The 26,283-nt window shown below is 36.8% G+C and overlaps 1 protein-coding gene across 5 annotated transcripts in view; it reads right to left on the minus strand.

Moving 5' to 3' along the window:
• ANKS1B (ankyrin repeat and sterile alpha motif domain containing 1B) overlaps positions 1–26,283 on the minus strand; it is an 805,832-nt gene that overhangs the window by 674,435 nt on the left and 105,114 nt on the right. For all 5 annotated transcript variants that reach the window (XM_053921934.2, XM_024579129.4, XM_024579128.4 and 2 more), the window contains exons 3-8: positions 19,552–19,708; positions 16,826–17,122; positions 14,171–14,246; positions 12,690–12,791; positions 9,294–9,419; positions 7,931–8,097 (exon numbers count right to left, since the gene is read on the minus strand). In XM_053921934.2, the coding sequence (XP_053777909.1) occupies positions 7,931–8,097; positions 9,294–9,419; positions 12,690–12,791; positions 14,171–14,246; positions 16,826–17,122; positions 19,552–19,708 (925 nt within the window). The remainder of the gene's footprint in view (positions 1–7,930; positions 8,098–9,293; positions 9,420–12,689; positions 12,792–14,170; positions 14,247–16,825; positions 17,123–19,551; positions 19,709–26,283) is intronic.

Here is a 26,283-nt window from a genome sequence, read left to right on the forward strand (position 1 = left end):
TAAAAAATTTTAAAGTTTAAGAGGATATCTGATTTCAAAAGTTGGATCTAAATAGGAGGATTAAAAAAAGGTTTTATAAAGAGAGGTTTTCACCAGTAGAGATAACAAGGAAAATAATTATATATGAATAAAACATCGTGAACCATTGCAAGACATCTGGTCCTGTCTAAAATGTGCACTGAGACATCTGGTCCACGTGGAAAGGCCCTTGATATTTAACCTTGTCCAAAACCTCCGCCCGCAGAAGATGTCCCCGGGTTCAACCAGTTCACAACATTTACTTTACTCTTGGTTTACAGGATTAATATATTAAAAATACTGTCATGTTTTATTGGTGCAATAATTGTGCTGTGGCTGTATGGGGATTAAAACCCTTCTTGTCTTGGTAGCCTCCCTGGTCACAACAGATGAGGTTAAGTAAGTTCGAACATCGCAGAAGTGAGAGATTTTTATTAGCTGTGGACCGAATGTCTCCACGGGCATTTCGGATCAAATGTCTCTGTTGACGTTGTGGACAGGGCCCAATGGCCACTAATCTTGGAAACATGGGCAGAGATAAGGAAAGACAGACGTACTTGAGAGTGATCCATTTTACCAAAATGGATCCATCTAAGGCATTTATGGAAGGAAGCTGGAAATACAGGATGAAATGAGAACATGAAGGGCTTTGAATGGCAGACTTGAGCGTCTATGTCGGGTTTTTACAGTTAGGACCAGTCTAGTTCTGAGAAGGAGAGTGACGTGAGCAGAATGACACGTAAGGCGGACTGACTGGGCAGCAGCGTTAAGAATGAACTGAAGGAGGTGAAGAGGAGAGACGAGAAGCAGGTGGACGGGGTAAGAGGCTCTTGCAATAATTCAGGTGAGAAGTAGTGAGAGTCTGAAGCTGCAAAGTGGCAGAAATGATGAAACGACGAGGGGGTTAATCTGGAAGATATTTAATGACAGCCAGAATGACCTAAAGGTTAGGATCATGACCTTGTGAGACATCACACCTAAGCTTAGATCAGCTTTACCTTTTGGTATCTCTCTAATGCTGGGCAAGCAATTTTATGCTTGATTTCTACACTGAGGACACTAAAACCTGCCCCATGGCACTGGCGTGAGAAACACAAGAGAGAATGATTTTTAAAAGCCTACCACAATGTCTACCACGTAATTAAACCATAGTATAATACAACTCTAGCTTCTTGGTATCATAATTGTTTCCAGAGATCATAGCTGGACAACTGTTGATGCCTTTTCAGCAGCCACAGCCCACTGCTGGTTCGCACTGCACTTGTGGCCATTTCAATACACCGGACATTTCTGCGTGAACTACTCAGCCAACTAAATCTCTCCCGTCTTATGTTTATACCATTGAATTTTTAGGAATGTAAATACAAGATTTTATTATAACTCCCACTGAATTTTATGTCTTTTCTTTGTACCAAGAATCTTAGTTTATGGAGAAATTGTTCCTGTAAGTTCAATTATTTGCCATGTTTGCTCTTCCTCCCTAACATCTGGCAAATCTGATTATAATAGATGATCATCTTTTACAAAGTAAAATATTGATGAAGACCAATCCAAGAACAGATTATTAGTATCTCACTAGAGAAATCCCTTCCACATCCACATTGAGTGATTATTGAAAGTCTGGACAAAGTTGGACAAAGTCGAGGAAACATAAAAATCAAGGCGGCCTAGCTTCAGCAACGCAAAAGAGAACAGCTCCTTTTCTGTGACTGACAGAAAGCCATATTCAACTTTTTTTAACTAATGAGGAAAATAATTCTTGGAAATACCAAGCAACTTCCAAAGGCCACCTACTAGTAAGTGGCAGAACAGGGACGCAAATCCATGCCTGTGTAACTCCCAATCTCATGCTCTTAACTGCTGGACGAAGTTGCTTCCCTGAGAGAGATGGTTGAGACTCCGTGCTTGATGAGAAAAACCTGTCCTAGACTCTGTGATTCATCTCCAAATAATTGAACATGTGTTTCCCTGAAACTGGTTTAATTACAGTAATTGTTTACATACACTCTTACATTCAGTGTTTGTCTTTTTATGCATTTACTCCTTCAATGAATGTTCATGAGAGACCACTACGTGCAAGGCACTGTGCTAGGCAGGACGTGATTTACAGAGATCAAACAGATACAGACCCTGCCATCAAGGAGTCTATAAGAAGTAACACAAAAATGTACATACCTACCAGATAACACAGAACAAAGAGATGTGTCGTGAAAGGTAAAAGCAATTGCGTTGCAAGTTCAGAAGAATGACTCTCTTCTCCTAGCGGCTACTTATCTCAAGGATCCTCCTAGGTCCACTACAGGTACCAAAAGTTCTTCCTCAGGGGAGAGAAGGGACAAGAATTTCCCCATTGGGACTCTGGATTTTTCCTTACGTGTACATATAGTACATACATGTAGTTAAGGGTAGTAGTTTTAAAATGTTAATATAGGTCAACAGGATCTGCACATTCCCTAAATCCTGGAAAATCCATTAGGACAATCCAAACCTGGGCTCCGAACACAGCAGGCCTGAGTCACTACTTCCCAAAATTTGTTCAAATAAATTACTGAGGTTAGAATACTCTCTGAACACTATCTTGCCAATAAGACAATAGTCACCACTGCTTAAGGCTCAGCTCCATTATTTTTAAAAAAACAAAACTCATATCTGCTAAAGAATCAGTTATAATCCTGTAAGAAGAACCTGTTTATGTTTCAGAAAATCCATTTCCCAGTGTTCTGAATCTGATGGGAATTGGATGAGACAGCCAGTAAAGTTTCTCACAATTCTGAAATTGGTACATTCTTCATCTTAAATTGTGTTAAATGGGTTTGAAAGTAAACTTTGTTTCAAAAACCACTTGGATTTTACGCAACCTAATTTGATTCTCCTGACCCTCAAGAATTGAACTCTGGCACCAAAATAAGTATATTTTCCTACAGACTCCTTCCCCCCACCCCCCAAGAGTGTTCTCAAGCAGTGTATAGAAGCTTGGTATTAAAAACAGAGAAGCTGAATCTTGAAGTCTTGAAATACTAAAGTAAAATATCTCACGCTTCAGAAGGTTTACATGTAATTTAGCATTTTGCCTTGACAAAGAAAGTGAAATAACAGAAAAGAGGTGCCCTGGCTGAGAAAAATCACATAAAACCTGAAATTGCAAAACCACTTTCAAATAATCAGTCTTAGTGCTGCTTATTTCTAGGTTTTTTCCTCCTCAGAAGAAAAAATGTATAAACACATCCCTGAAGCTTCCTATTTATTTCTTAGAGACACAGGCTGATAAGGTAATAATGCTTTTTCTATTTTAAATCTTAAAAATACGCACTGCTGAACCTTAGACTCTGAAGTCTACTCTAATGATCCTTCCATTATCACCAACTTTGTGTCACGGTGCACTCACATCCGACAGTTGTTTGCAGCGTCTGGACACATGGAGGAAAGAAACTGAATATATGAGTTGGAAAAATAGGTGAAGAAAATATAATTTTTTTCAGATTATTTTGTATTCTTTCAAAAACCTAAATTTTGTGGGTTGGAAAGAACGTGAAGATATTTATATTTCTTCAAAATTTACATTCCAGATTATATAATATCCTAATTCAACTTGGAAAATGGCTCCACATGCATAATATAAAAGCATTTAAAACAGACTAACTTTTGAGTTAAAATTTATGCAAGAGAAAATGTAATTTTAACTTGAGCTGGCTTTCACATTAAATGCAAAATCTTCAATTGAATACATTCAATCACACTAAGAATTTAATTTTTAACTCACTTATATTAGTAAAATTGTTCAAACTACCACCTTAAGGCTAATTCTATGTTTTAATAAAACCAAAAACCTCCAATTCAAAAATAAAAGTTCTTACATAAGATGACTGATTTTGTATTTTAAATTACTGAATTAGAGTGCCCTCTATTGGAAGAAAAAGGCAATAAAAGTTAAACCGAACTAAGAGTAGTTCAAATAACCCCCAAATTCAAGCCATGTCATTAATAGGTAAATATATTTATTAATAATATGAATGCCACACAACATATTTCCTTAGATTTTAATTCCTTCTAAATTACTTTCAGATTTATCTGTCATATTTACAATGAACAAATGAGATGTTTCATATCATGTAAAATTAACTTTAAATTGAACCTAAATGTCTGTCCTTCAGCCAGTGATGTGAATGATAAACAAACAAAAACGTTTGTCCACATTTAACATCCCGACATAAAAGAAATAATTTTAATTTAGGATTATGGCTGAACTATAACTGGAATCTTGGTTGACGAGAACCTTAAAATGCCCCTAATTCGAGAGCTTTTCAGAGCTCTTACACTGGGGAGTGGCAGAATGAGGCTGGATACCAGAAGATCTGTGAGATTTAGTCTACCTCTAAAAGCCTGTAAGTTTGTGGTGCTTTCAAAACCTCAATTCAGGATCCGCATCTCGGGCCTGAAGTGCCTCAGTAAGGTCCTGGCAGCTCTGTGGTCCTCTAGACCAATAGTGTGCCTGTTAGAATCATCTTTTTCAAAGAACAGTGCTTTCAGCCCCGCAAAGCAGTCCCAATCTGGTTGGTCTGACAAGGTAACTGAGGGCCTCAGTATTTCCTGAAGCCTCAACAGGTAAGTCTAACGTATAACCCTTGCTCAGAGCATCTTTTACGTTTCTCCCCAGAACATCTGACATTCAGTTCCCATTCTCAGCTTCCCAAAAAGTCACTTTATAATAGAACTCCAATTCTCAAGGCTTTATTCTCCTCAGTTTCAATATTAAACTTCTGACTAGGTTTCCAAATCTAATTATCTGCCCCTAGCAAAGTGTTGAGTGGTAGGGTGTACGTATGACTCGGGCCCCGACTGTCCCTGTTCAAAGCCTGGCTCTGGTATTTGCCGTGTGTACCTGAGAAAATCATGAAAGTTCTCTGCACCTCTGAGTTCTCATCAGTGAAACAGGAGGATAAGACGACCTATCTCACAGGGTTATATGAGGATTAAATCAGTTAATAGAAATAAAGTGTTCTGTCAGAGTTAGGTATTACCCTTACTTACATAAACTTGTTTCCCACTACTTTGTCACATCAACTTTCAGGGTGACCCACTCTCCTTAAGTGAGATGCTGTGTCGCACCTCTGTGCTTCGCACAATCTGTATCTGCAGGCTGGACCCCTCTCCTATCCATTCACCCATTCCGATACAGGGCACATCTCTTCCTCCAGGGCCCAGTCTACCCCTACCTCCATGAAGTCTTTAATGAATGCCAATAAATCTTCACTAATGTCTCCCTTTATAAAAAAATTTTTTTGACCACGGGATAGTTTCTTATGCAAAATGCAGCAGGGAATTCAAGACATTGGCACTAAGCGTGAATTCTCGATCTGCCACTTACTAACTGAGTCATTTCCCAAGTCTATAACTCATTAGGATTACTGTGAGGATTAAAGCAGCTTAAATTGTAGAAAACATTGGAATAGCAAATAGCAAGCACCTAATAAACGTAGCTCTAATAACCCATATCTGTCGTTTCATATGGTGGCATTGTCTGCACACTGTGTGACTAAAGACTCCTTGGAGAAAGTGATTTGAAGTCCTTGAAGTGGGGAAGCATCTCTCATTATTGCTGCTATAAACCCTAACGCTCACAACACGGCCGTGGTCATCTGTATTAGGTGACCTGTGAGTACCTGATTAAATTCTGCATGACTTGAGAGTATAATTCATAACACAATTCTGGAAAAGCATTTTTGATGAATGGAAGCAAATATTCAACAGAACAGGGAATGAACCCAAAGAAAACACAGGCTGCAGAGAAGGACCAAAACAATTGGGTTACTTTTTAAACATTCAATAACAAGTTCTGATAGATTAATCTTCCGAAAGGCCACTTCCACTCATGTCTTACCGGCCCCAAATCCTTTAGTTTTCTCATTTCCTAACAAACAAATACCAAAATTCTCAGCCTGACATTCAAAGTCATCCATGTCCTGGCCTCAACCTCTCCTTCTAATCTCACCTTCCATCCTCCCCCTTACAAACTCCATTATTCCGATAAAGAACTACTTGCTCTTACTCATCTGTACCATCTGCTTTTCTGCCTCATGTGAATTTTAGAATTTAAAATGATAATATATTTAAGAAACCAAATATAAAGGTCTGTCACAGGAACAAAGAGTGATTGCTTATGTGAAAGTATGAACTCAAATTTGAAGAACTTCATTTCAATTTATGAGCATTAATTTCCCTCATGCTATTGTCACAATACAGTCTTTAGCTTTCAAAAAAATTGGGGGCCATCATTTCCCCAAATTACGTCACCCAGTATGCCAGATGCTACTGCCCTCACTACCTGAGAGCTACAAGCTTGGATGAGCACGGTCTCCCAGCAGAGTACGCAGACTGCAGGGGGCACAGCACACCCATGAGTGAAAGAAAAAACATTAGAGCTCCTATTTACACTTCTTTTTATCCTCCTCACTTGAATTCTTTTGTAGTATATAATTCAATTTATACTTACACCATATATTCTTAGACTACTAGTAAATATGTATAAGTTATAAATAAATGCACTTGGGGTGTTTGCTCAAAATTTGTTTACTACTATGGTACATACAGCAATAAGAGTTTAGAAATCACTGGTTGAGAAGATTAGTGCTTGCTGAAAATCTGTGGTTTAAAAGTCAAGGGCAAGAGAGAGTAAATTTACCAAAATCTTTAGGGACAGATATAAAAACCCAAACACAGTGAACTGTTTACATAGAATAAATATGGTCTAATTTCTAGCCGACTTTCAAGGAAATATCGACATGGAACTGGTTTGTAATTTGGAGATAGCATAGCCTGTTTTAGATTTTTAAACAGGGAATTTTTTCCTGACATTAAAGTTACTACCATAAGTATTTCATTAGCATAAAAGTTTCTTCTGGGAAACCAACAAGTATTGATTTCATATGTATAATTAATCATCCTTCTTCATAAAGACCTTTTATTGGAGCCAATGATGTGACGTTTCACAAAAGATAAAGCAGCAGGAAAACGAAGTCAGGCCTGCGTGGTGAGACCGCCCGGCACTCCCGACCAGCGCGTCCCACGCTGGAAAGTGTCGCGGCTCGCTCAAGTAAGGAAACGCGGTAAACGTCCTCCTAGCAGTTACCATACTTAGCTATTTTTTGTTTTCATAAGTAAAATGGCATCCTCTTAACACAATCCACTCTATTGTTGACTTCAGAAGAAAATATTTCCAAAACAAATTAAGTTACAAGTATGAAAGTATCATAATATATTTCCTTTAATGCCAGGGCATCCTATAAATCTTCTTCTATAGGACACACAAATAGGTACCTAAACCTTGCTTTTCAATTGCTTGATTCTCAACAGTTTTTCTTGCTATTGTGTTAATGTAACAATCCAAATGAGCCAGACTCTCTAACTCATGATTCACGTTCTGAGCTTGCAGGTTACAGGCAAAGCCCTTGGGATTACAAAGATATGGAGGTCGGACTTTCCACAACACCTCTCTCCTACAACGACGGACCAAGTGACTACACACACTGCTCAACTCAGTCTTTCTCCTTCAGGATGGGTTAGCCTCAGTTCACAGTCAAAATGGGGAAGAAGACACAAGGAAGGTTTTCTGCCTTCGGTGAAAACCAGTATCGTCATGCCCAGGATAAATAAAAGAACACAATCGAAGAAACCATGAAACTACAAAAGTCTAACAGCGACGAGATCATCACAAACTATTAAGTGATTGATCAAAGCATCGCTTCCCCTACACACGCAGTGAGACTAAAACACCAGTGAATGGCAGGGCAAGAGCAATAGGGAGTTTGACATTTGACGCTGGCGGGGTCTGAAGGTAAGACCACACACAAATGCCCCCTAGGTGCACACGGAACTAGCAAAGACAGACGAATTGTCTTCTTCCCCCCTTACTTACTACACTCTGGCTTCCATTTTTCCCAAGTTCTTCCTCTGAAATCTTGCTCAGATTATCTAAGTAGTGGTCTGATATTGTGTGGCACAAATCTTCAAAAGAATAATCCTTTTCTTGACAGAGTTTTATTTCATCCAAGAGTTTTGATAATTCTCCAGTCACAGTTTCATCTGTAAGAAGACGGAATTTTTTCAAAGTTTCAAGACAGGCCACTGATAAAACTTAATATTAAATAATAAAAATATGACTAGCATGGTAACAGAAGTCAAAGTATTTAGAAAATATTCTGCTGAAGACAAGATACTAAACTATAATTAGTACAAGAATATAAAAACACAAAGAGAAATTCCAATTTTTCCTATATTATTTTTTTCAAAATGTAACTAAGTAGTGAAGGTTTATATGTACGTAGTATATAAAAGCATCCAAAGTTACAACTCCTAAAACTTTGTTTACTATAGCATTTACTCTACCACAATCTTTTTTCACTACAATCTTTTAGCATTACACTCGCTGACACCATTCATTCAACAATTCGTTAGCAAATTTAAAATGGCACTAGGAGACTACTTCCTAAGGTTAATAAAAAACTATTAGAATGTCTTTAAACATATAATTATATAAGTAATGACCAAATTAGAATTATGATGTGATATCAAGGGAAGACACGGAAGGAACAGATAAAAAATATGCATCATCTGTCAAAACAAGGATATCAGCCCTGGCTGGTGTGGCTCAGTGACTTGAGCACTGGACTGCAAAGCAAAGGGTTGCTGGTCGGATCCCCAGTCAAGGCACATGCCTGGGTTGCAGGCCAGGTCCCCAGTAGGGGGCGTGTGAGAGGCAACTACACATTGATATTTCCCTCTCTTCCACCTTCCCTTCTCTGCTCTCTAAAAATAAATAAATAAAATCTTCTTAAAAAAAAAAAAAAGGATATTTTGTAGGCTGCATACAAATATTCATTTTTCTAATCATTCTAAGAATGGTACTTTTTACCCATAATTTATTCTGAAAAAAAATCCAGCAGTTACATTCCAGATATCAGTATTTTTATTGTGCATTAAAAACACATTTTAGGAAAAAATCTACTCACTGTTGAGTATGAAATAGACACTGCATGCAGCTTTGCGGCGGCAGGGACCACTCTCTGCGTGGCTCACTGCTGCATCTCAGGGCCGAGAGCAGGCCTGGCAGAGAGCGAGGCTCAGGGAACGTTGGTTGAACAAATGGATAAAATAGGAGAGTATGAGACAGAACTTACTAGACTTGAAATTTCCGTAAGTCTTCGCAATGTTGTACCTATAGGAAAAATTTGTGCATAACATCCACTATCGTTTCAAGGGTTTCATAGTCAGCTACTCACTCTTGGTAATTTGGGAAGGACACTCAAGAGGAGACTCCAGAGGAGACGAAATGTGTGTTTCCTGGGTTCTATCTTCCGGTACATGTTCTTCCAGGACAGCTGGTCTTCCCATGCCTTCTAAATATTCTGTATACATAAGTTTTTTTAATTACTTACTTGAATTCATTTATTTTAAAACATTTAACTGAACTTTGTTCCACCTCTGGCAATCATCTTTCATTTACTTCCTCATATCCTAAATATAGCCTAAGTTTTGAAAAGAACTTCCTAAAAGCAAGAAACCCAAAGAACTTCATGATGAGCTATTAATTTAAAGCTTTTTAATTAAAATTTAAAAAGATATTTTAGATGGGATTCATGAACCCTTTTTCTAAAAACTAAAGTTGATCCATTCTTTCCTTAAAAATGAACTCACCTGCTGAAAATACAATAGCACCTGTGGTTCCTTAAATATATTCTATATGAAGATGTGAAACTCTGAAGATTCTATTTGAAGATAGACTCGATCCCTAAAGAGGAGTGTCAAATTCAGATGGACAACAACCTGTCAGGTAACATGATGAATGAAGTGGGACAAGTTTAGGATACGATGGTGTTGTCATCTCGTAAGATAAGGATAATTGCATAAACTTTATTTACACACAAAAATAATGTTCTTTCCCATTATTCTTAAAGCAATGGCCCACACTCAGTCTATCTCTCATTTTTCTAACTTTGAAGATATAATAAATAGGAACAGCAGCTAAAAATGGAAATTTTGCTTACTATGTGTCCAGTGGTGTTCTAAATATTTAATATAAATGAATTCACTTAATCCTCCCAAATCTATGACCCGGGCACTATTCCCATCTCAGTTTTAGAGATGACAGCTAAAGGAGGCGGAGTTTAACTTGGCACTGTGCATACAGCTGATAAGTGCAGAGCCAAACAGACCTGGGACAAGGAAACGTCTCACTTTTAAGCATAAAGAACACGGCACCTGAAAGCAGGGATAAATGTCCATTACTATTGAGCCTCAATGCTGCCTGACGGAACACAGAGCATATGGGCCACGAGGACCCAGAGAACAGAAACCCCATGGAAAGGTAGGCAGTGGAGTGGAACGAAGGCTTGCATTTTTTGAGAAACCAAAACTCTGGAGTTTTAACTGAAATACTAGATTTTTAAATGTTGAAAGCTAATTCAGTTTCATTTTTTGTGGAAACAGTGTGGGCCAAAAACATGGGATGTAAACAGAACATACCTGCTCTCTACGGCAAGCGGCAAGCGTACGGCAGTGTGTGTCAGGATTAAAAGAATAGGCCCCTCCCCACGTGACCGTTTCCTTGCATTTCTTTATTCAGAAGGAACCTTTTCTGAAAGCCCAGTGAAGAAACCCTGCCAACCACTTGTGTCCTCATGCAACTCCAACAGTTTCTACCTAAGGGCAGTTCCACTCGCAGACTCTACGGAAGAAGAAGGCAGCCTGTGGGCTTCTACCATTAAAAGTTTTGACCCAGGCAGTAATTGTGAAAATTGAATTCCTCCTCCTCGGGACACAAATAGTAATTTCATCTACTATAAATTGGCTTTATTGCTATACCAAACTTTTTCCTAAGATTTAAAATGCACCAGTGACGTGAAATCCAGGAATGTAAAGAATATAGACAACATGCTCACATTCTAAAATTTTCCAGTTTAAAAAATTCAGAGATGTCCCATATACCCTACCACAAACTGTCATCCTAATGAATCCTGATCATTTGGAAGTACACAGGTAGTTGCTCCTCCGTAATAATATTTTTATCTAAGTGGAACTAATGCAGGATATTATGAAAAGCATCTGTAATTATGTCATACCCCCTTTCAAGTGGATGACACCCATTTTGCTTCTTCCAAAAGACATTATGCAAAAGCCTCACTTTTTTCTTTTTCTTTTTTTTTAAGTCCAGTTAGAGGCAAAAATGCAATAGGAAATACACAGTGCTAGGAGGGGAAAAGCCTTATAAAAATGCTGTGTACTGCTTTTATGCTTTAGCTTTTAATCAACTTGATTTTAATTTGAATTGATATGAAGAGCCACTCTTGTACTCTTCCTTGATTTGTCTCTATAAGCACTTGACATAAAATTAACTCCTTTACTGACAAGAAAAGTGTAGTGGCCTGAACCTCCCTGAGAGGTGATGGAAATGCGGAGAGATGAGAGCATAATGATCTATTCTTTTTACCCCTCTTTGGCCTTTATGATTCCTACATCTACACGTCTCCTGCCCACTTGGTTTTAATTCATTTATCTCCCTGCAGGACAAAGTTGTTTTCAGCTTCCCAACTGATATCCAGTGAAACCCATCTGCCTCCCTCCTCAATTATACTTGCAGCCAATCTGTAACAATTATAGCGGATAATCACCACTGATAGTGTCTGAGCTAAACGGAATGGAGAGAATAAACTTTTAAGGGAACATGCTACATGCCAGGCCTAATCACCAAGTAGAAAGGGGGAAAACATTTAAATCTAAATTTTTCATAAAAGTTTTAGATCAAACAGGGAAGTATGTAATCCTGCAAACAAAAAATCAGCACCTAAATGGTTGTCACACCTTCCGTATACCTAATGACTACAACTGACTACAAAGGTTCCTAAATGACTTTTATCAAAAACAAAGGCTGATGCCCTGGCTGGTGTGGCTCAGTGGATTGAGTGCCAGCCTGCAAACAGAAGGGTTGCCGGTTCAATTCCAGGTCAGGGCACATGCCTGGGTTGCAGGCCAGGTCCCTGGTTGTGGGTGTGTGAGAGGCAACCGACTGATGTTTCTCTTCCTCTCTTTTTCCCTCCCTTTCCCTCTCTCTAAGAAAATAAAACTAAAAAAGAAAATACTTGAAAAAAAAAGCTGACAAGACTAAACTATTTTGTACTACTAGATTAGAAAGGAAATAATCACAACTATTGTTAACCAGCATTTATGTACCAGTTCTACCACTTAGAACAGGGGTTTGAGCAAGTCACTTAGACTCTTGAAGCTTCATAAACATGTAAAAATAAGACAAAACAATAGAAAAAAATCACTGAAAACTCTTAAAGGATTCTTCAAATGTAAGATAATACTTAAACATCATCACTTCCCAGCTGTATTACCTTCAAGTTCATACATGCATATTTAGTAGCTATGGTTTTAAAAGACTAATATTGAGTGCATGAAAAAATATTTTAGCCTTTCTTAAAATACTGAGTAGTTAAAAATCAAAATAAAACATTAAAAAGTATTTTATTTAGTTTAAAAGTCTACCAGGGGGAAAAAAAAAAAGCAAAAACTTCATTCAAAGGTAAACAGTAACTCAAACCCTAAGAAAGAACTAGGATGGTTTTAATTTAGTCTTAACTTGAAGGCAAACTCATCCATCATTCAGTATCGTTTACCTTGTAAGAGTGTCGCAATCTGGAGAGATTTCTGAGATGGATGTTCTTTCAGAACATCTAAGACAGTTCTACCTAAGCTGTCCTTTATGTTGGCATCAATTCCTGAAAGACAAAGAAAACCCACTAAGATGCACAGCCCTGGAGCGCCATCGGAAGACACTGCCAACACATACCTGCTCTAACTGATGCAGCCTGAGTGCTGGCGGTCATTTTTTAAAACATTACGTTGCGTGTGCGCGTGCACACACACAGGATCTACTGCTGCCAAATATTAGGAACAATGCTGATAATGAATTGTCTCTTAAGGATGCTTTTGAGGATTATAGCTCTTTTGGCTTGTAAATAAATAGTAAAAGCTGAAAATATTGATTTAGAATATGAATTCCTAAAGTATAATGGTCATGCGATTTATGGATTCTGTATAATATCATAAAAATACTTTCAAAATTATAATAATATACCATATGAGGAATATAAGAAGTCTTAAAATACTTGGATATTCACCAAAGTTGAAAGAGTGTGAATATTTTGAACTCTAGTCCAAATACCAAAGTCAAACGCTTCATACTTATTTATGCAAGATTATAATCAGTGTGAGCAACACTCATCATCTCATCTACCTGATGAGCAAACTTCTTGAACTGGATACCTGAAACACTTTTGGAATTATTTTAATTCTGAAAACATGTATTGTACTAAAAACTTACTATAATGTAGCAAATAACTTTCACCACCATAAAAAAGTTTATAAATTTTCAAACATAAAACCACAAACAAAGCCACTTTTCAGGATCTGGCCTTAAATGTTAGTTCACCATAGTAAGATTGTGTATTATTTTAAATATTTTTTCATTTGTGTAGGGGTGTGTGACTAGCAAATATTTCATTGGTTGCCTCAAAACATTTATTACATCACTGTGTTACATGTCAAGTTCAATATACATGAAATTCTAACTTTGCATAAACACAATCAAAATGCAGTAGTCTGCCATTGTTTTATATTTGTTTACAGAGGAAAATAAATATATCCATAACACAAAAGAATCATCACTTCCAAGTATGAATTTTTACTCATTCCTTTTCATCCTCAAAAAAAAAGTCAAACCTCAGTTCCAGTTTGATTTCATTTTAATCAGAACATACATATGAAGACAAATAAATGTACTTTGTTCCTTCAAAGCAACCCACCTAAAAGGTTCCTTTTAAATCACTGCGGCTGACAAACAACAGTGACTCAGGTGTTAGAATAACCAGGAGAATCTGCCTTAAGCACAGGCAACTCTCACTTCTGTTCACCATAGTTCACAATATGAAAAACCTAGGGAAGTATTGTGCCCTTTAATAAACAAAGCAATTATCATAGCTTCATGGGGATCAGTTCCTTCCTCTTGTAGAAGGTAGAGATTTCCTCTTACTCCTTTACTTGTGAAGTAAAAATAGAACTTGGCAAAATGAGCTCCGTGGGAAACCATGACAGTTACCTGTTTCTAACAGAACTCGCACAACGTCCACCTTTCCAAACAAAGCTGCTTCATGAAGTGCACTCCCCTTTTCTGTCTGGAAAAAAAGAAAAAGGAAAAAAGCACAGTTGCATTAGGAATGATTACAGGTTAACAAAATTCTGTCATTTTATATATCCATACATGTTCTCTGTGATATCAGCACTCCTCGAGAGAAAGATAGTGTAGACTAGAGGAAACAGTCCAGTCTCACCCATTATCCCAGGCAGCATCCAGTCCATCCCTGATGCGTAGCCACCTAACTGACCTATGGTTGAGCCCAGACACAGGAGGGAATCCAGCCAAGACTGAGGAACTCCCTAGCTAAGCTCAGAGTAAATCACTAGCCCCAGAATTATGATCTAAATACGTAGTTAGTGTGTGGAGACACTAAGTTTGTTATGCAGCAGTAGCTTACTAATACACAGGGGAGAAGGTCACAATCTGACAGGAACCCAAAGGGTCTCTGGAAGAGAGGAACGCTGCCACTGATTTGGGAGTCAAGAAAAAGTCAGAAAACAGACACACAGGTCAATGGAACAGAACAGAGAGACCAGAAATAAACCCACAGCTTTAGAGTCAATTAATATTTGGCAGAGGAAGCAAGCAATGGGCTAAATACAATGGGCTAAAGCTAGTCTATTCAATAAATGGTATTGGGAAAATTGGACAGACACTTGCAGAAAGATGAAACTAGACCACCTTCTTACACCACACACAATAATGAATTCAAAATGGATTAAAGTCCTAAATGATAGACCCCAAACCATAGAAATACTAGAAGAAAACATAGGCAGCAAAATCTCAGACATAGCTCATAGCAATATTTTATCAGATATATCTCCCCAGGCGGGAAACAAAAGAAAAAATAGACAAATGGGACTACATCAAACTAAAGTTTTTGTACAGCAAAGAAGAACATCAACAGAATAAAAAGACAACCTAGAGAATGGGAGAACAATATTCACCAATACATCTGATAAGGGGTTAATATACAAAATTTATAAAGAACTTATAAAACTCAACACCCAAAAAACCACAAAAAAAAAACAATTAAAAAATGGGCAAAGGACCTGAATAGACACTTCACCAAAGAAGACATACAGATGGTCAGTAGAAGTATGAAAAGATGCTCAACATCACCAATTATCAGAGAAATGCAAATTAAAACCACAAAGAGGTATCATCTCACACCTGTCAGAACACCCATCATCAATAAATCAACAAACAACACGTGCTGGTGAGGATGTAGAGAAAGGGGAATCTTTTGCACTGTTGGTGGGATGCAAACTGATATAGCCACTGTGGAAAGCACTATGGGGAAACTTCAAAAAATTAAAAATGGATCTGTCTTGAACCAGCAATCCCACTTCTGGGAATATATCCAAAGGAACCCAAAACACTAATTTGAAAGAACATAAGCACCCCTATGTTAATTGAAGTATTATTTACAGTTGCCAAGATATGAGAGCAACCCAAGTGTCCATCAGTAGATGAGTGGATAGAACAACTATGGGACATTTACACAATGGAGTACTACTTGGCAACAAAAGAGAAGAAACTTTTACCCTTTGCAACAGTATGGATGAACCTGGAGAACATTATGCTAAGTGAAATAGGCCAGTCAGAGAAAGACAAATACCATATGATTTCAGTCATATGTGGGGTCTAGTGAACAAACTGAACTAACAGCAAAACAAAGACAGACTCATAGATGGAGAACAGATGACAGCTGAGGGGGGATAGGGGAAGGCTAGAGGGATTGAGCTAAGAGGACAGCACTGCGGTGATGACTGCAGAGGAGGGTAATAAGGGGACTAAGTGGTAATAGAAAAAACTACAATAAAAATAAAAATTAAATAAAAATTTAAAAAGAATAAAATAGCTTTAAAAACTGCAGCTAACTTGAGACAGGTAAGAGCAGGTTGCCTTTTCCTGGTGGAGAAACAAAATCTATTCTCCTAATATTATCCATCCTTCAAAGCTCAACCACATGTCTCCAGTAACTTTTTTCTAACAGCCCTTAGGTCTGGTGATTTCTCCTTTACTAGTCATGTAAATACAGCACATCATTGTGGAAAGAGGCCTGGACCGTAATCAGTAAGCCTAAATTCACATTCTAGGTTTATCAACTACATGTCCTTTGGTGAGCTTCTTAAATCTTTGAGTCTGCTTCATCATCTCTTGATTGGAACTTAGTAGCTCTTGATCCCATAAGACATTTGTGAGAATTGGATTTGAAATGTGTTGACATATTAAATACAAGGTACACACTCAAATGTTCAAGAGAATCTTGTTTCATTCATTCATTCAGCTTTGGATTCCTGGTGTGTGCTAGCTACTGGAGTAGAGGAAACCATTACTAATGATATCACACACAGCTGCCATCAGGTAATAATTTTTCTTGTGTATAGCCCTCAAATTAGAATGAAGTTAGAGATTATACCTTATATCTACACACACATTACCCAACAGAGTGTGACAGAGTGCCTTGAACTTAGGTAGTTACAAAAATACTTATGGACAATTGGACTGATCAAAAAGTGGTTACATTTCTACATACAATTTTCCACATCTGTATCGCAAAGCAAAACAAGAGCAACATGACTTTGAAAGCCTGGCTAAACGAAGACTCACCTGACAGCTCACATCCATCCCCGCTTCCAACAGCACCTGGACGACTGCTTTGTGGCCGTTGCGCGCAGCCAGGTGCAGCGGCGTGTGCTTGCGAGTGTTGCAGCTCATTAAGTTGGGGTGCGCGCTGATGATCATCTTGACCACTCTCAGCCGCCCGTAGAGGGCCGCCAGGTCCAGGGGGGTTTCCAGCTTGCTGTTCCTGATGGTGGGGTCGGTGAGCTCCTCCAGGAGAACGGCCACTACCTCCGAGTGTCCGTACTGAGCCGCACAGTGCAAGGCGGTTTCATTTTCGTTGTTCTGTTAAGACAGACATAGAAAATTCAAGTTTTCAGAAATTCAGTTTGACATCAAACTTTAAACTGAACAGTTTGAAACCTGACATGCTCTGAAAATATGAGTTTATCGATTTTGATAAGTATTCCTCGTAGAATTTTATATCTGATTAAAAGTATGTCATTTATTGCATCAAAAATATCACATTTGACTGTTATCACTTCAATAGGAAAACAAACATCTAACTTTTTCCTACATTATTTATTCCACTGTCCAAGAGTGATAAATGACTTTGCCCTGTTAGTCGCCGGCCCTGCTGGGCCCAGACGGTCAGTGCCATCTGCACTGTGTACCACGCCTGCACGGTGTCTGTTACTAAGAGAGATTAATAACAATTACAATAACACACTTTCAACAGACTGGCTTCCCAAAAGACAAACGATTAGTAAATTCTTATTTATGTTTTTTAGGTACACTGATGAAGGTTCAATGCGGCTGCTTCCTTACATCCTTAGTTTTAAGACTTCTGTTCAGCTAGTTTCAGATGCCTGTCCAGGTGGATCGTTCTTTAGTTGTAACTTTGAGGTGGTCAAAGGACAGCATTCACCTACTCTGCCACACTGACCTGTGTCCCCCACTAGTTAGTAGATTCTTGATAATGAAGGATTTGAAGAGAGGTCTCCCAAATTAAATTTCATTGTATTTTCCATACAAGTAAGAGAATGAAGACAGATTGGTGCCGTAAGAAGAAACCAAATAGAAACCCAAACACAAAGTAATAGAAATGAAAAAAGAATCTTTTTTTATATTTTAATTGATCTGCTCAGCATCCAAAAAAAGGGGGGGAGTTTCTGTTTAAGACACGCCATTACAGCCTTAACGCCACTGAAAACCTTTGTTTCAACTATGAATGAATTGTAGGTGTCTTTTTTTTTTTTCATGTCATTTAAAAAATATCTGGATACACTGGTTTCTTTTCAGGTCCCGGGGCGCGTGCTAGAGGCAACCGATTGATGTTCCTCTCTGGCATCAATGTTTCTCTCCATCTCTTTCTCCCTCCCTTCTCCTCTCTCTAAAAATAAATAAATAAAATCTTAAGGGAAAAAAAAAGCTAACATCTTGTTTAACCTTGGATCGTTTTCCCATCTTTATTATTTCAGGTCTGCTTTGGGGCACTCGGACAGTTTTAAGAATAGCCACCAGATGGCTCATACCACAAATGATTTTTTAACTTTTGGTTTTCTGAAGAACAGAACAGCCTTCTCGTAAATTTCCTTTCACCACAATATGCTGATAAAGATAACCCTATCTGTCATTTTTTAAAGATCAAGTTTATAGGTTTACTCTCATAAAAATATTCTGCATTTTATAATGTATAAATGCATTTTATTGTGATAAATATTAATAAGACTTCCAATTAATAAAATATCCTTGTTAATTAGTTCTTTCGACAACTGCATTTTTGGAAAACAAATATTTTTCTTCCCTTTGCTCTTTTATAGCTAGTGCTAGCATTACTTTTTATTCTGTAGTCTGAATTTCAGCGAGAGGCCTGCAAAGTCTGTATCTATTTGAACAACATGCTAATTATACTTTATTAGATGTGCTTGCCCTAGAGTAACCTACTTGCATTGATATTGGACAACTGCCAACCTGCAGCTTAATGCCCTGGCTGAAATTCAATTGTTGGACTGCATGCTGGTTTTCAAATATAGTTTTACAAAATGGGAACAGTAGGGGGCATGCAGAGCTCAGGATGTTTGTTATCACACTGTTTAGGGGGACCTTATTTTATTTCTGGAATCTGTGGCCTTATTTATTTAGAATACTGACAATAGCTTTCCTTTTTTAATATGTCTGTCATGTGCAATGTGGATATTATCTATTTGCAAATATTATGACTTTGTCAGTATCAAGTGCTGCTGTGTTTTACTCAGCTAACTCTGGGCATATATGCATACACAAAATTTTTAACTTAGTTTGTGATTAGCAACTGTATATACTGTAGTTTGCATTTTGATTCATAAAATTGTACTTAATGTGAAAGCGCTATGGAAATGGTAAAACACTATACAAATGACAGCTATCATCATTCTTTAGCATTTAAAATTTTATTAAGAAAAGCTCTAATTCACATTCCAAATGTGAATTCCATTCTATCTTTAAATATTCAGCAACTATAAAATGGATGCTTATATAAGGCAGGCAAAAAATATCACAACTACTTCCTTTAAATGGGATTTTCTTGTAAACAAATATCTTCACAGATGCCCAACTTAGTGCCTCTGTACTATATACAAATGCCAAAGCATTTTTCAAATTTTCCCCTAGGAAATTCAGCAGTGGAACGGTCTTTGGCAGAGTAAAGACAGAAATAATCAATTTTCACTGTAGCTTTGCATTGTCAAAAATCTAGAAAAATTGGAGTATGAACAAACATTTCGCAAGCGCACCTGTTCATTGACTCGGGAATGTGATGGTCCATGGTGAATAAGAATCTTCACAATTTCCTCATCTCCCTTCCAGGCAGCCAGGTGAATGGGAAAATAGCCTTTGTTGTCCGCTACATTTGTAGATGCCTCATATTGAAGTAGTTTGACAACTATTTCTCTAAGAAGGAAAAAAAAGAAGAAAAATTTAAAAAACACAAACAGAAAAGAAAAGAAGCTGAATAACACAGTTTTATTAACTAGATCACTATAAAACTATACTAGATGCCGGCTGGCAGTTTAGAGTAATCTTTCAAAGTACTGAGATGGAAGATTGGGTTTCAGGATCTGGTTAATCATTTGTCTACTAACGTACCTGAAAAACCAGCACCACCGCATGCACACCAAACACAGCACTGACTAACCAATGAAACTATTCGATCGAATTCATTTAGCAAAATTTACATATATATATATGCACACACATATATATAAATATACATATATATATAACTGAATGAATTAAGAATTTAAAAGTCTACCTCTTCCCAATTTTTAAAAAGTAGTTCTTTTCAGATAGCTCATACTTGAGATTTAGCTGAAAGAAAAACTTGAGGTACAAGTAAACTTCTTTCTTTTTTTATAAAAAAGTTATTACACTACCAAGAGACATTCGGGAAGTTTCTGCCTCATTCCTATTGAGAAGTGGAATACAAAACTGAGGATGCACACAAAGCAGACAGCACAATACAAAAGGGACTCTTACAGTCTACCTGCAGTACAGGCCAAGGTTAAAAAAGAGGTTTAACTACTTTGTGGCCATGGCACACGATGTACTTTGAATGTGTATTGTTCATACTTCTCTGCTCCTTCACCTTTGTCCTCTGAAGCCTAAGAAGTCATTTCAAGAGGGAAATTCATTTACGAGACAAGTCCTACCACTGATGCAATTTCAGTACATACTCAATATATCCTACCTATAGGATTTTGTACTAAATCCCCACTAGGTTTTCAAAGTAAAAATTGTGAATTGTAATACTCAAGCTCCAGATGAATTAATTCATAATTACTAGTATATTGAACTTTGTAACAAAAATCAAAAACAATCATTCTGAAAAAGTTTATTTTCATTCGGATATATTTAAAAAGCAAATTCTATTACTTTCTAAAAGAAATTCTAGATAGATAAACAAACGCATACATATATACAAACACATACATATATACATATAGAAAATTACGATATAGTCTAAAGTTGTTTTTTATATATGACAAATCACCAGTGGTGAGAACGAATGTAACAAAAGAGCTAAATTTAAATATTTCATAAAGCCAGGCTTTAAATGTAACAAATGAGAAAAGTTGGAGGAAGTTTGGAAGTTAGTTCCAATGCTGCCAGCCCACTGTAGGCGTTTAGAACACGTCGCCCAAGACGTGCCTTCATGGGTAGTGTTTGGACCTGAAATTAACTGAGACCCTGTAGGTCTTACTACAGCCCCACCACACCCCCAGCTACCTAGAGGAATTTAAATTAGGGGCCTTTCCCGTAGTAAGAGTTATTATTTTGACTTATCTACATGACAGGACAAACATCTCATTACTGAACGTCTGGTCTGCTTTTCGCATCAGCAAATGCCCTTCTTCCCCTCGGAAGCCTCAGGAGTCTAACCACATTCCTTAGCCCAGGATGTCACATACACCTCATTTGGCCTTGTCTGTCTCCAAACCTCTCCTGTATGTGGGTCTCCGACTCTCCTGTATGTCAGGTTTCCATGATACATCTATAATTAAATTTGGTTATTTTTCTCCTGTTAATTGGTCTCGTTTGATTTAGGTCAATTTGATTAGGTCAGTTGAAAGAACCTGTGAGGGTAGGAAAACATTTCTTCCTTCCCCCATACCACACACACACACACACACACACACACACACACACACACACACGCAGTAGACATGATACAACACCGAATTACAGGGAATGACAAAAGACATTGCCTCGAATGTGGCCTAATCTTGTGAAAGGGAGCAGAATATATGGTCCCAGAACATACCTATTTGACCTATGGATTATTTTAGGCTGCTTACTGTTAAGAATGGGGACGGGCTCTAAAAACAGAAGTTGCTCTTTTGTATGAGACTTTACATTTACACGGGAAATCTCTGTTTGTCAGGGTGCCTCCCTCTGTGTATGTATTAAGAGGAGAAAGATAACTCAATCTCTAGTGACTTTTATCAGTGAAGAAGGCAACTCACACCCTGTTTGTACTGTGCTTTTTCTGACAACCTCCTGTAACTGGCCTCCCCCTCACTCCCCAACATCTTCTCCCCAACGTCTTTAGCTGGGAATGATATTTGAGGTGGTGGCTTGGGCATGTGGGGAAGTAACTCAGTTTCCCTGTGTCCCTGCCACATACACAGGAAGTATACATGTTATTAGGCTTTTGTTTTCTTTCCCTCCTGTTACTTTGTCTTTTTTTCATGGGGGGAGAGGGTGTGAAAGAGAAAGTCTTAGCCAAGAACTTAGAAAGATAGAGTGAAAATTATTTTTCCTTTCCCACACTTGGAACATGGGACTTAATTGATAAATGCATGAAATCATGATGAAATAATCAAGAATATGTGGTTGAAATATTTAGGAAGTTCCAAGGAGTCCTCGATCTTTCTATTAAGATTTCAGAGGAAGTAAGTTTTTTTAAATGCTATTTAAAAACCAGTATTATTTTATATCTCATTTTAAAAATTTGAATTTGAGTCCCGCCTCTAAAAACTATCTAATGATATGACCCTAAAAAATTATTTAGCCTCATTTTTCTTCTTCTTTTCTGTGGGGGATATTGCAATAATAATAATGCCTCCTGGTCAAGACTGGTGAGATTTTTAAATGAGATCACAGAACAGAAGCCACTTGATAAATAGTAAAGCACTACACACATATTAGTTCTTGCCCCAAGTAAAATTAAAATCCTGCAAAAGTGAAAATGCCTTCCAGGAAATCACCTTTGCAGAAAAGAATCTGCAAATCAGAAGGACACTTGAAGGTTGTCCAATTCATATACTCCTCACCTGGGCCATGTAAGAGTCATTATACAGGGCCTTCCATTCTGAGATAAATAACTGTAATGAGGTAAAAAGGATTCAATGCCTATGAATAGTAAAAGCAGATAAAAATCAGAAGATCTGGTTTGAAGTACCAGCTCTCCACTACTTACTAACTTGGTTACCACAGGCAAATCAAATAACTTCTATCTGTCTATCAGATACTGTTGAAATAGAATTTAAATTCTACATTTCTTTGCCAGTCTCAAGTGGTTGTGGTGCGAATTAAATGAGAAACAGATATGACTGTAAAAATACGACTGTAACAATCGATCACGATTCTCAAAACAGACTACTGCGATGTTGAGCAACTTTTTTCTTCACTGACATATTTCAGAATTTAAATAAAAGGCAAAATAATACCAAGGGAAGCACAGCTAAATTAAATACCTGGATCCAAAAGGTGGAATTTTTCCTACCGCAAAATAGCCTTCTCTAAATGTATGTATTAGAGTAAGATAATTACATGAAGGATTTGAATTTTATTTCTTATGCCTAAGAAAATTAAAGTATATGTACTCTGAAACTTCTAAAAGCATTTCCATTCAAAGGGTAACGAGGAAAGTTTCACAAGATCATCAATCCTGTTTTCCTTCACTCTCATTGAGAATTTCATTTCTTCTTTGGCTCATTTTTATAGGCTTTTTTCTAATAATGTATGTGATATGCATTCATTCTTTATTTGGGAGAAAGATTTGAGACATAGTGAAAACACTAACTTACGATCATTTATATTATATATTATTTTGTATATCTGTGCATTATATTGTGTATATTATTTTGAGTTAAAGGCAATTAAAACCCAACAGATTCAGGAAAAACTCCTTACCGCCCCCTCAACTGCCTAAATTTGAATTGGAAACGGGGCCTAAACCAAAAAGAGGGCTATTACCAAAGATACCTTTTTACCTAAGAATCTGCATAACAGGGCAACCTTTGTTTTCTAAACACCTCCCTCTCCCCTCCCTACGATGGCCTGGCCTGCCCGCCCTGTGTGTCTCCAGGCCCCCGCCCCTCATTTAGCTCACAGTGTTTTGTAAGCCTCAGTTACCTGGCTGCCTTTTAGATCTCATATTTTTGTGGAGCTCCTGTATGTATCTCATTAAATTTGTTTTTCTTCCTGTTAATCTCTCCTACATCATTTTAATTGTTAGACCAGCCAAATAACCTAGAAAGGAAGAAGAAAATATTTTTCCACACCTATACCACTATCTAATATCTAAATTAAAAAAAAAAAGACATGTATGTTTATGCAATGGCCTTTGGTAAACAGTAAGATTCTAATTAAATATTATTATTTTTATTTAAGTTTTTAAAAATGTATTCACTTTATTAAATTTGTTCATTTTTAAGTGTAAACCTACTATTAAATTTTTATTTAAGTTCAGCTTTTCATCTTAGTCAGAGATATGAGGCAATGAATTGACTGGTCTCAGATTTCTAATGTGCAAATACATTTGTGAAATATAAAGTTATATCTCGAATTAAGTAAGTGTCTGGCTTGCTGAATCATAACAAAAAATGTTATAAATCTTTCTTCTGCTGTATCTATGTATACCCCATGTAATGTGAATTACATGGCCTCTTTTCTCCAGACTCATTCAAATTTAATTTCAGGTCCTTTCTATAGTAACTACACTAGATGAGTAGTTAACACTAGTATCCCACCAAATCAATATTTTCCTTATTTTAATATATAACTAGATTAACTATATACTTATAAACTATAAATTTAAACTATAAACTTAATATATAACTGTATATTGTATATAATATATGATATGGCATATATTATATAATTGTATATTATATTTATTACATATTATATGTATTATTATATATTTATATAATACATACACTATATATTTTAGAGGTATGAACAAATAAACATGTTGAGTGTGCTTGGTTATCTAGTACAAAATATTAAGTTATATTGATGAACAATGCCTATAGAATGGCAAGCAGAGAAGTAATCTCTATTTATCTTAAATATAAAATGGTACTTTTTCCTTTTAAAAAAAGATTTTATTTATTTATTTTTAGAGAGAGGGGAAGAAAGGGAGAAAGAGAGGGAGAGAAACATCAATGTGTGGTTGTTTCTCAAGTGCCCCCAACTGGGGACCTGGCCTGCAACCCCGGCATGTGCCCTGACTGGGAATCGAACCAGCAACTATTTGGTTCACAGGCTGGCACTCAATCCATTGAGCCACACTAGCCAGGGCTGGTACTTTTTCTTACATGCAGCATTTGATAAGTAAGAAATGATACTAAATGATAAGTAATAAAATTCTAAAGTAAATGTGACTGATGGGATCATAGGAAAAAGATTTTCATTTCCCAGAAGCTAAACAACATACCAAATAAATTTAATCATAGTCCAATTTAAATCATTGCAATACTTTGCAGCTTGAGGCTAATATATATAAGTTTGGGTAAAAATAGGAATTTTAAAAGTATTGATTTTTATTACTCTATTTAATTTGCTTCATTTTCTGATAGATATAAATATACTACTGATTAATATTAAATATTTTTAAAGAAGTTTCAATACATGGTCTGAGTAAAATTAAACTAATGGGGAAAATTCCAAATTCAATTTTTTTACCTCAACAGCAAGTTTCCCTATAATTAAATCACTACCAAAGACATTTATTTTGTTTCATCCTCCCTTGCTTGCTGGTAGTCAAAAGAACTTTGAAATAAGTGCAAATCATCATTATATAGACACAATACTAACAAAACTCATGAAATTCTCAAATTCATGCAGGCTCTGCTAATTTCAAACTTTCTTGAAGATTTTACTTCTCCCTAACAATAATAAAGTGGCAAATGTAAATAATTTAAATTAGGGGACTTATCTGTAATAAGAATTATTACCAGCAGTAACTTATGATCTACCAATAAGGCAGAGCAAACTTCTACTGACTGAATTATCTGCTCTTCTTATCATCCTGCCCATGGCCTCCCTCCACTCTAAAGCCCCTGGCGCCTTAGCTTAAAGTCACGTAGACTTCACTTTAACTTTGGCTTTGAGCCTCTCACATATGTGGGGTTCCCATATGTATGTGTGCAGTAAATTTGGTTATTTTCTCTTGTTAATAATTTGTCTTATGTTGATTTGACTATTTGAGGAGCCAGAAGAATATAGAATGGTAGAGTAAAATTTCTTCCTCCCCCATACTGGTTAATGAATTACTATTCAGAAGAGAATGTAGCAATACATGAGATAGACAATGGATTCTCCATATTAAAAGAGAGAGTGGATAATAGATAGGTCTGCAGCCTGTCTATTAAAATAATCTATCTATAATTATTGCTAGTGGAGTTTGCTCTACTGACCATGATTTTTGTATCATTTGAAGATAATAATTTTCTAATCTGCAATGACCAATAACCCAAGAAATCATCAGTAGAGTATATTTTCTATTGTGTATTTATTTGGCCAAGCAGAGATGAATTGTCCCATTTAAAATAATGTATTTCAGGTATAACCTGCTGCTTCACTGTCGACTAACTAGTATTAATGAAGAAGTGCTACCAATAAAACATACAAAATAAGAGAAAATGGGCTCAATAGGCAATGTGAAGTATTTAGATAATAGGTTGGCAGCAGGAAAAAAGCCTGTGTTCAAAGCAAAAGAATTAACAATGGGACCCTTA

This window comes from Desmodus rotundus, chromosome 3 (genome assembly GCF_022682495.2).
Source record: "Desmodus rotundus isolate HL8 chromosome 3, HLdesRot8A.1, whole genome shotgun sequence".
Lineage (NCBI taxonomy): Eukaryota > Metazoa > Chordata > Mammalia > Chiroptera > Phyllostomidae > Desmodus > Desmodus rotundus.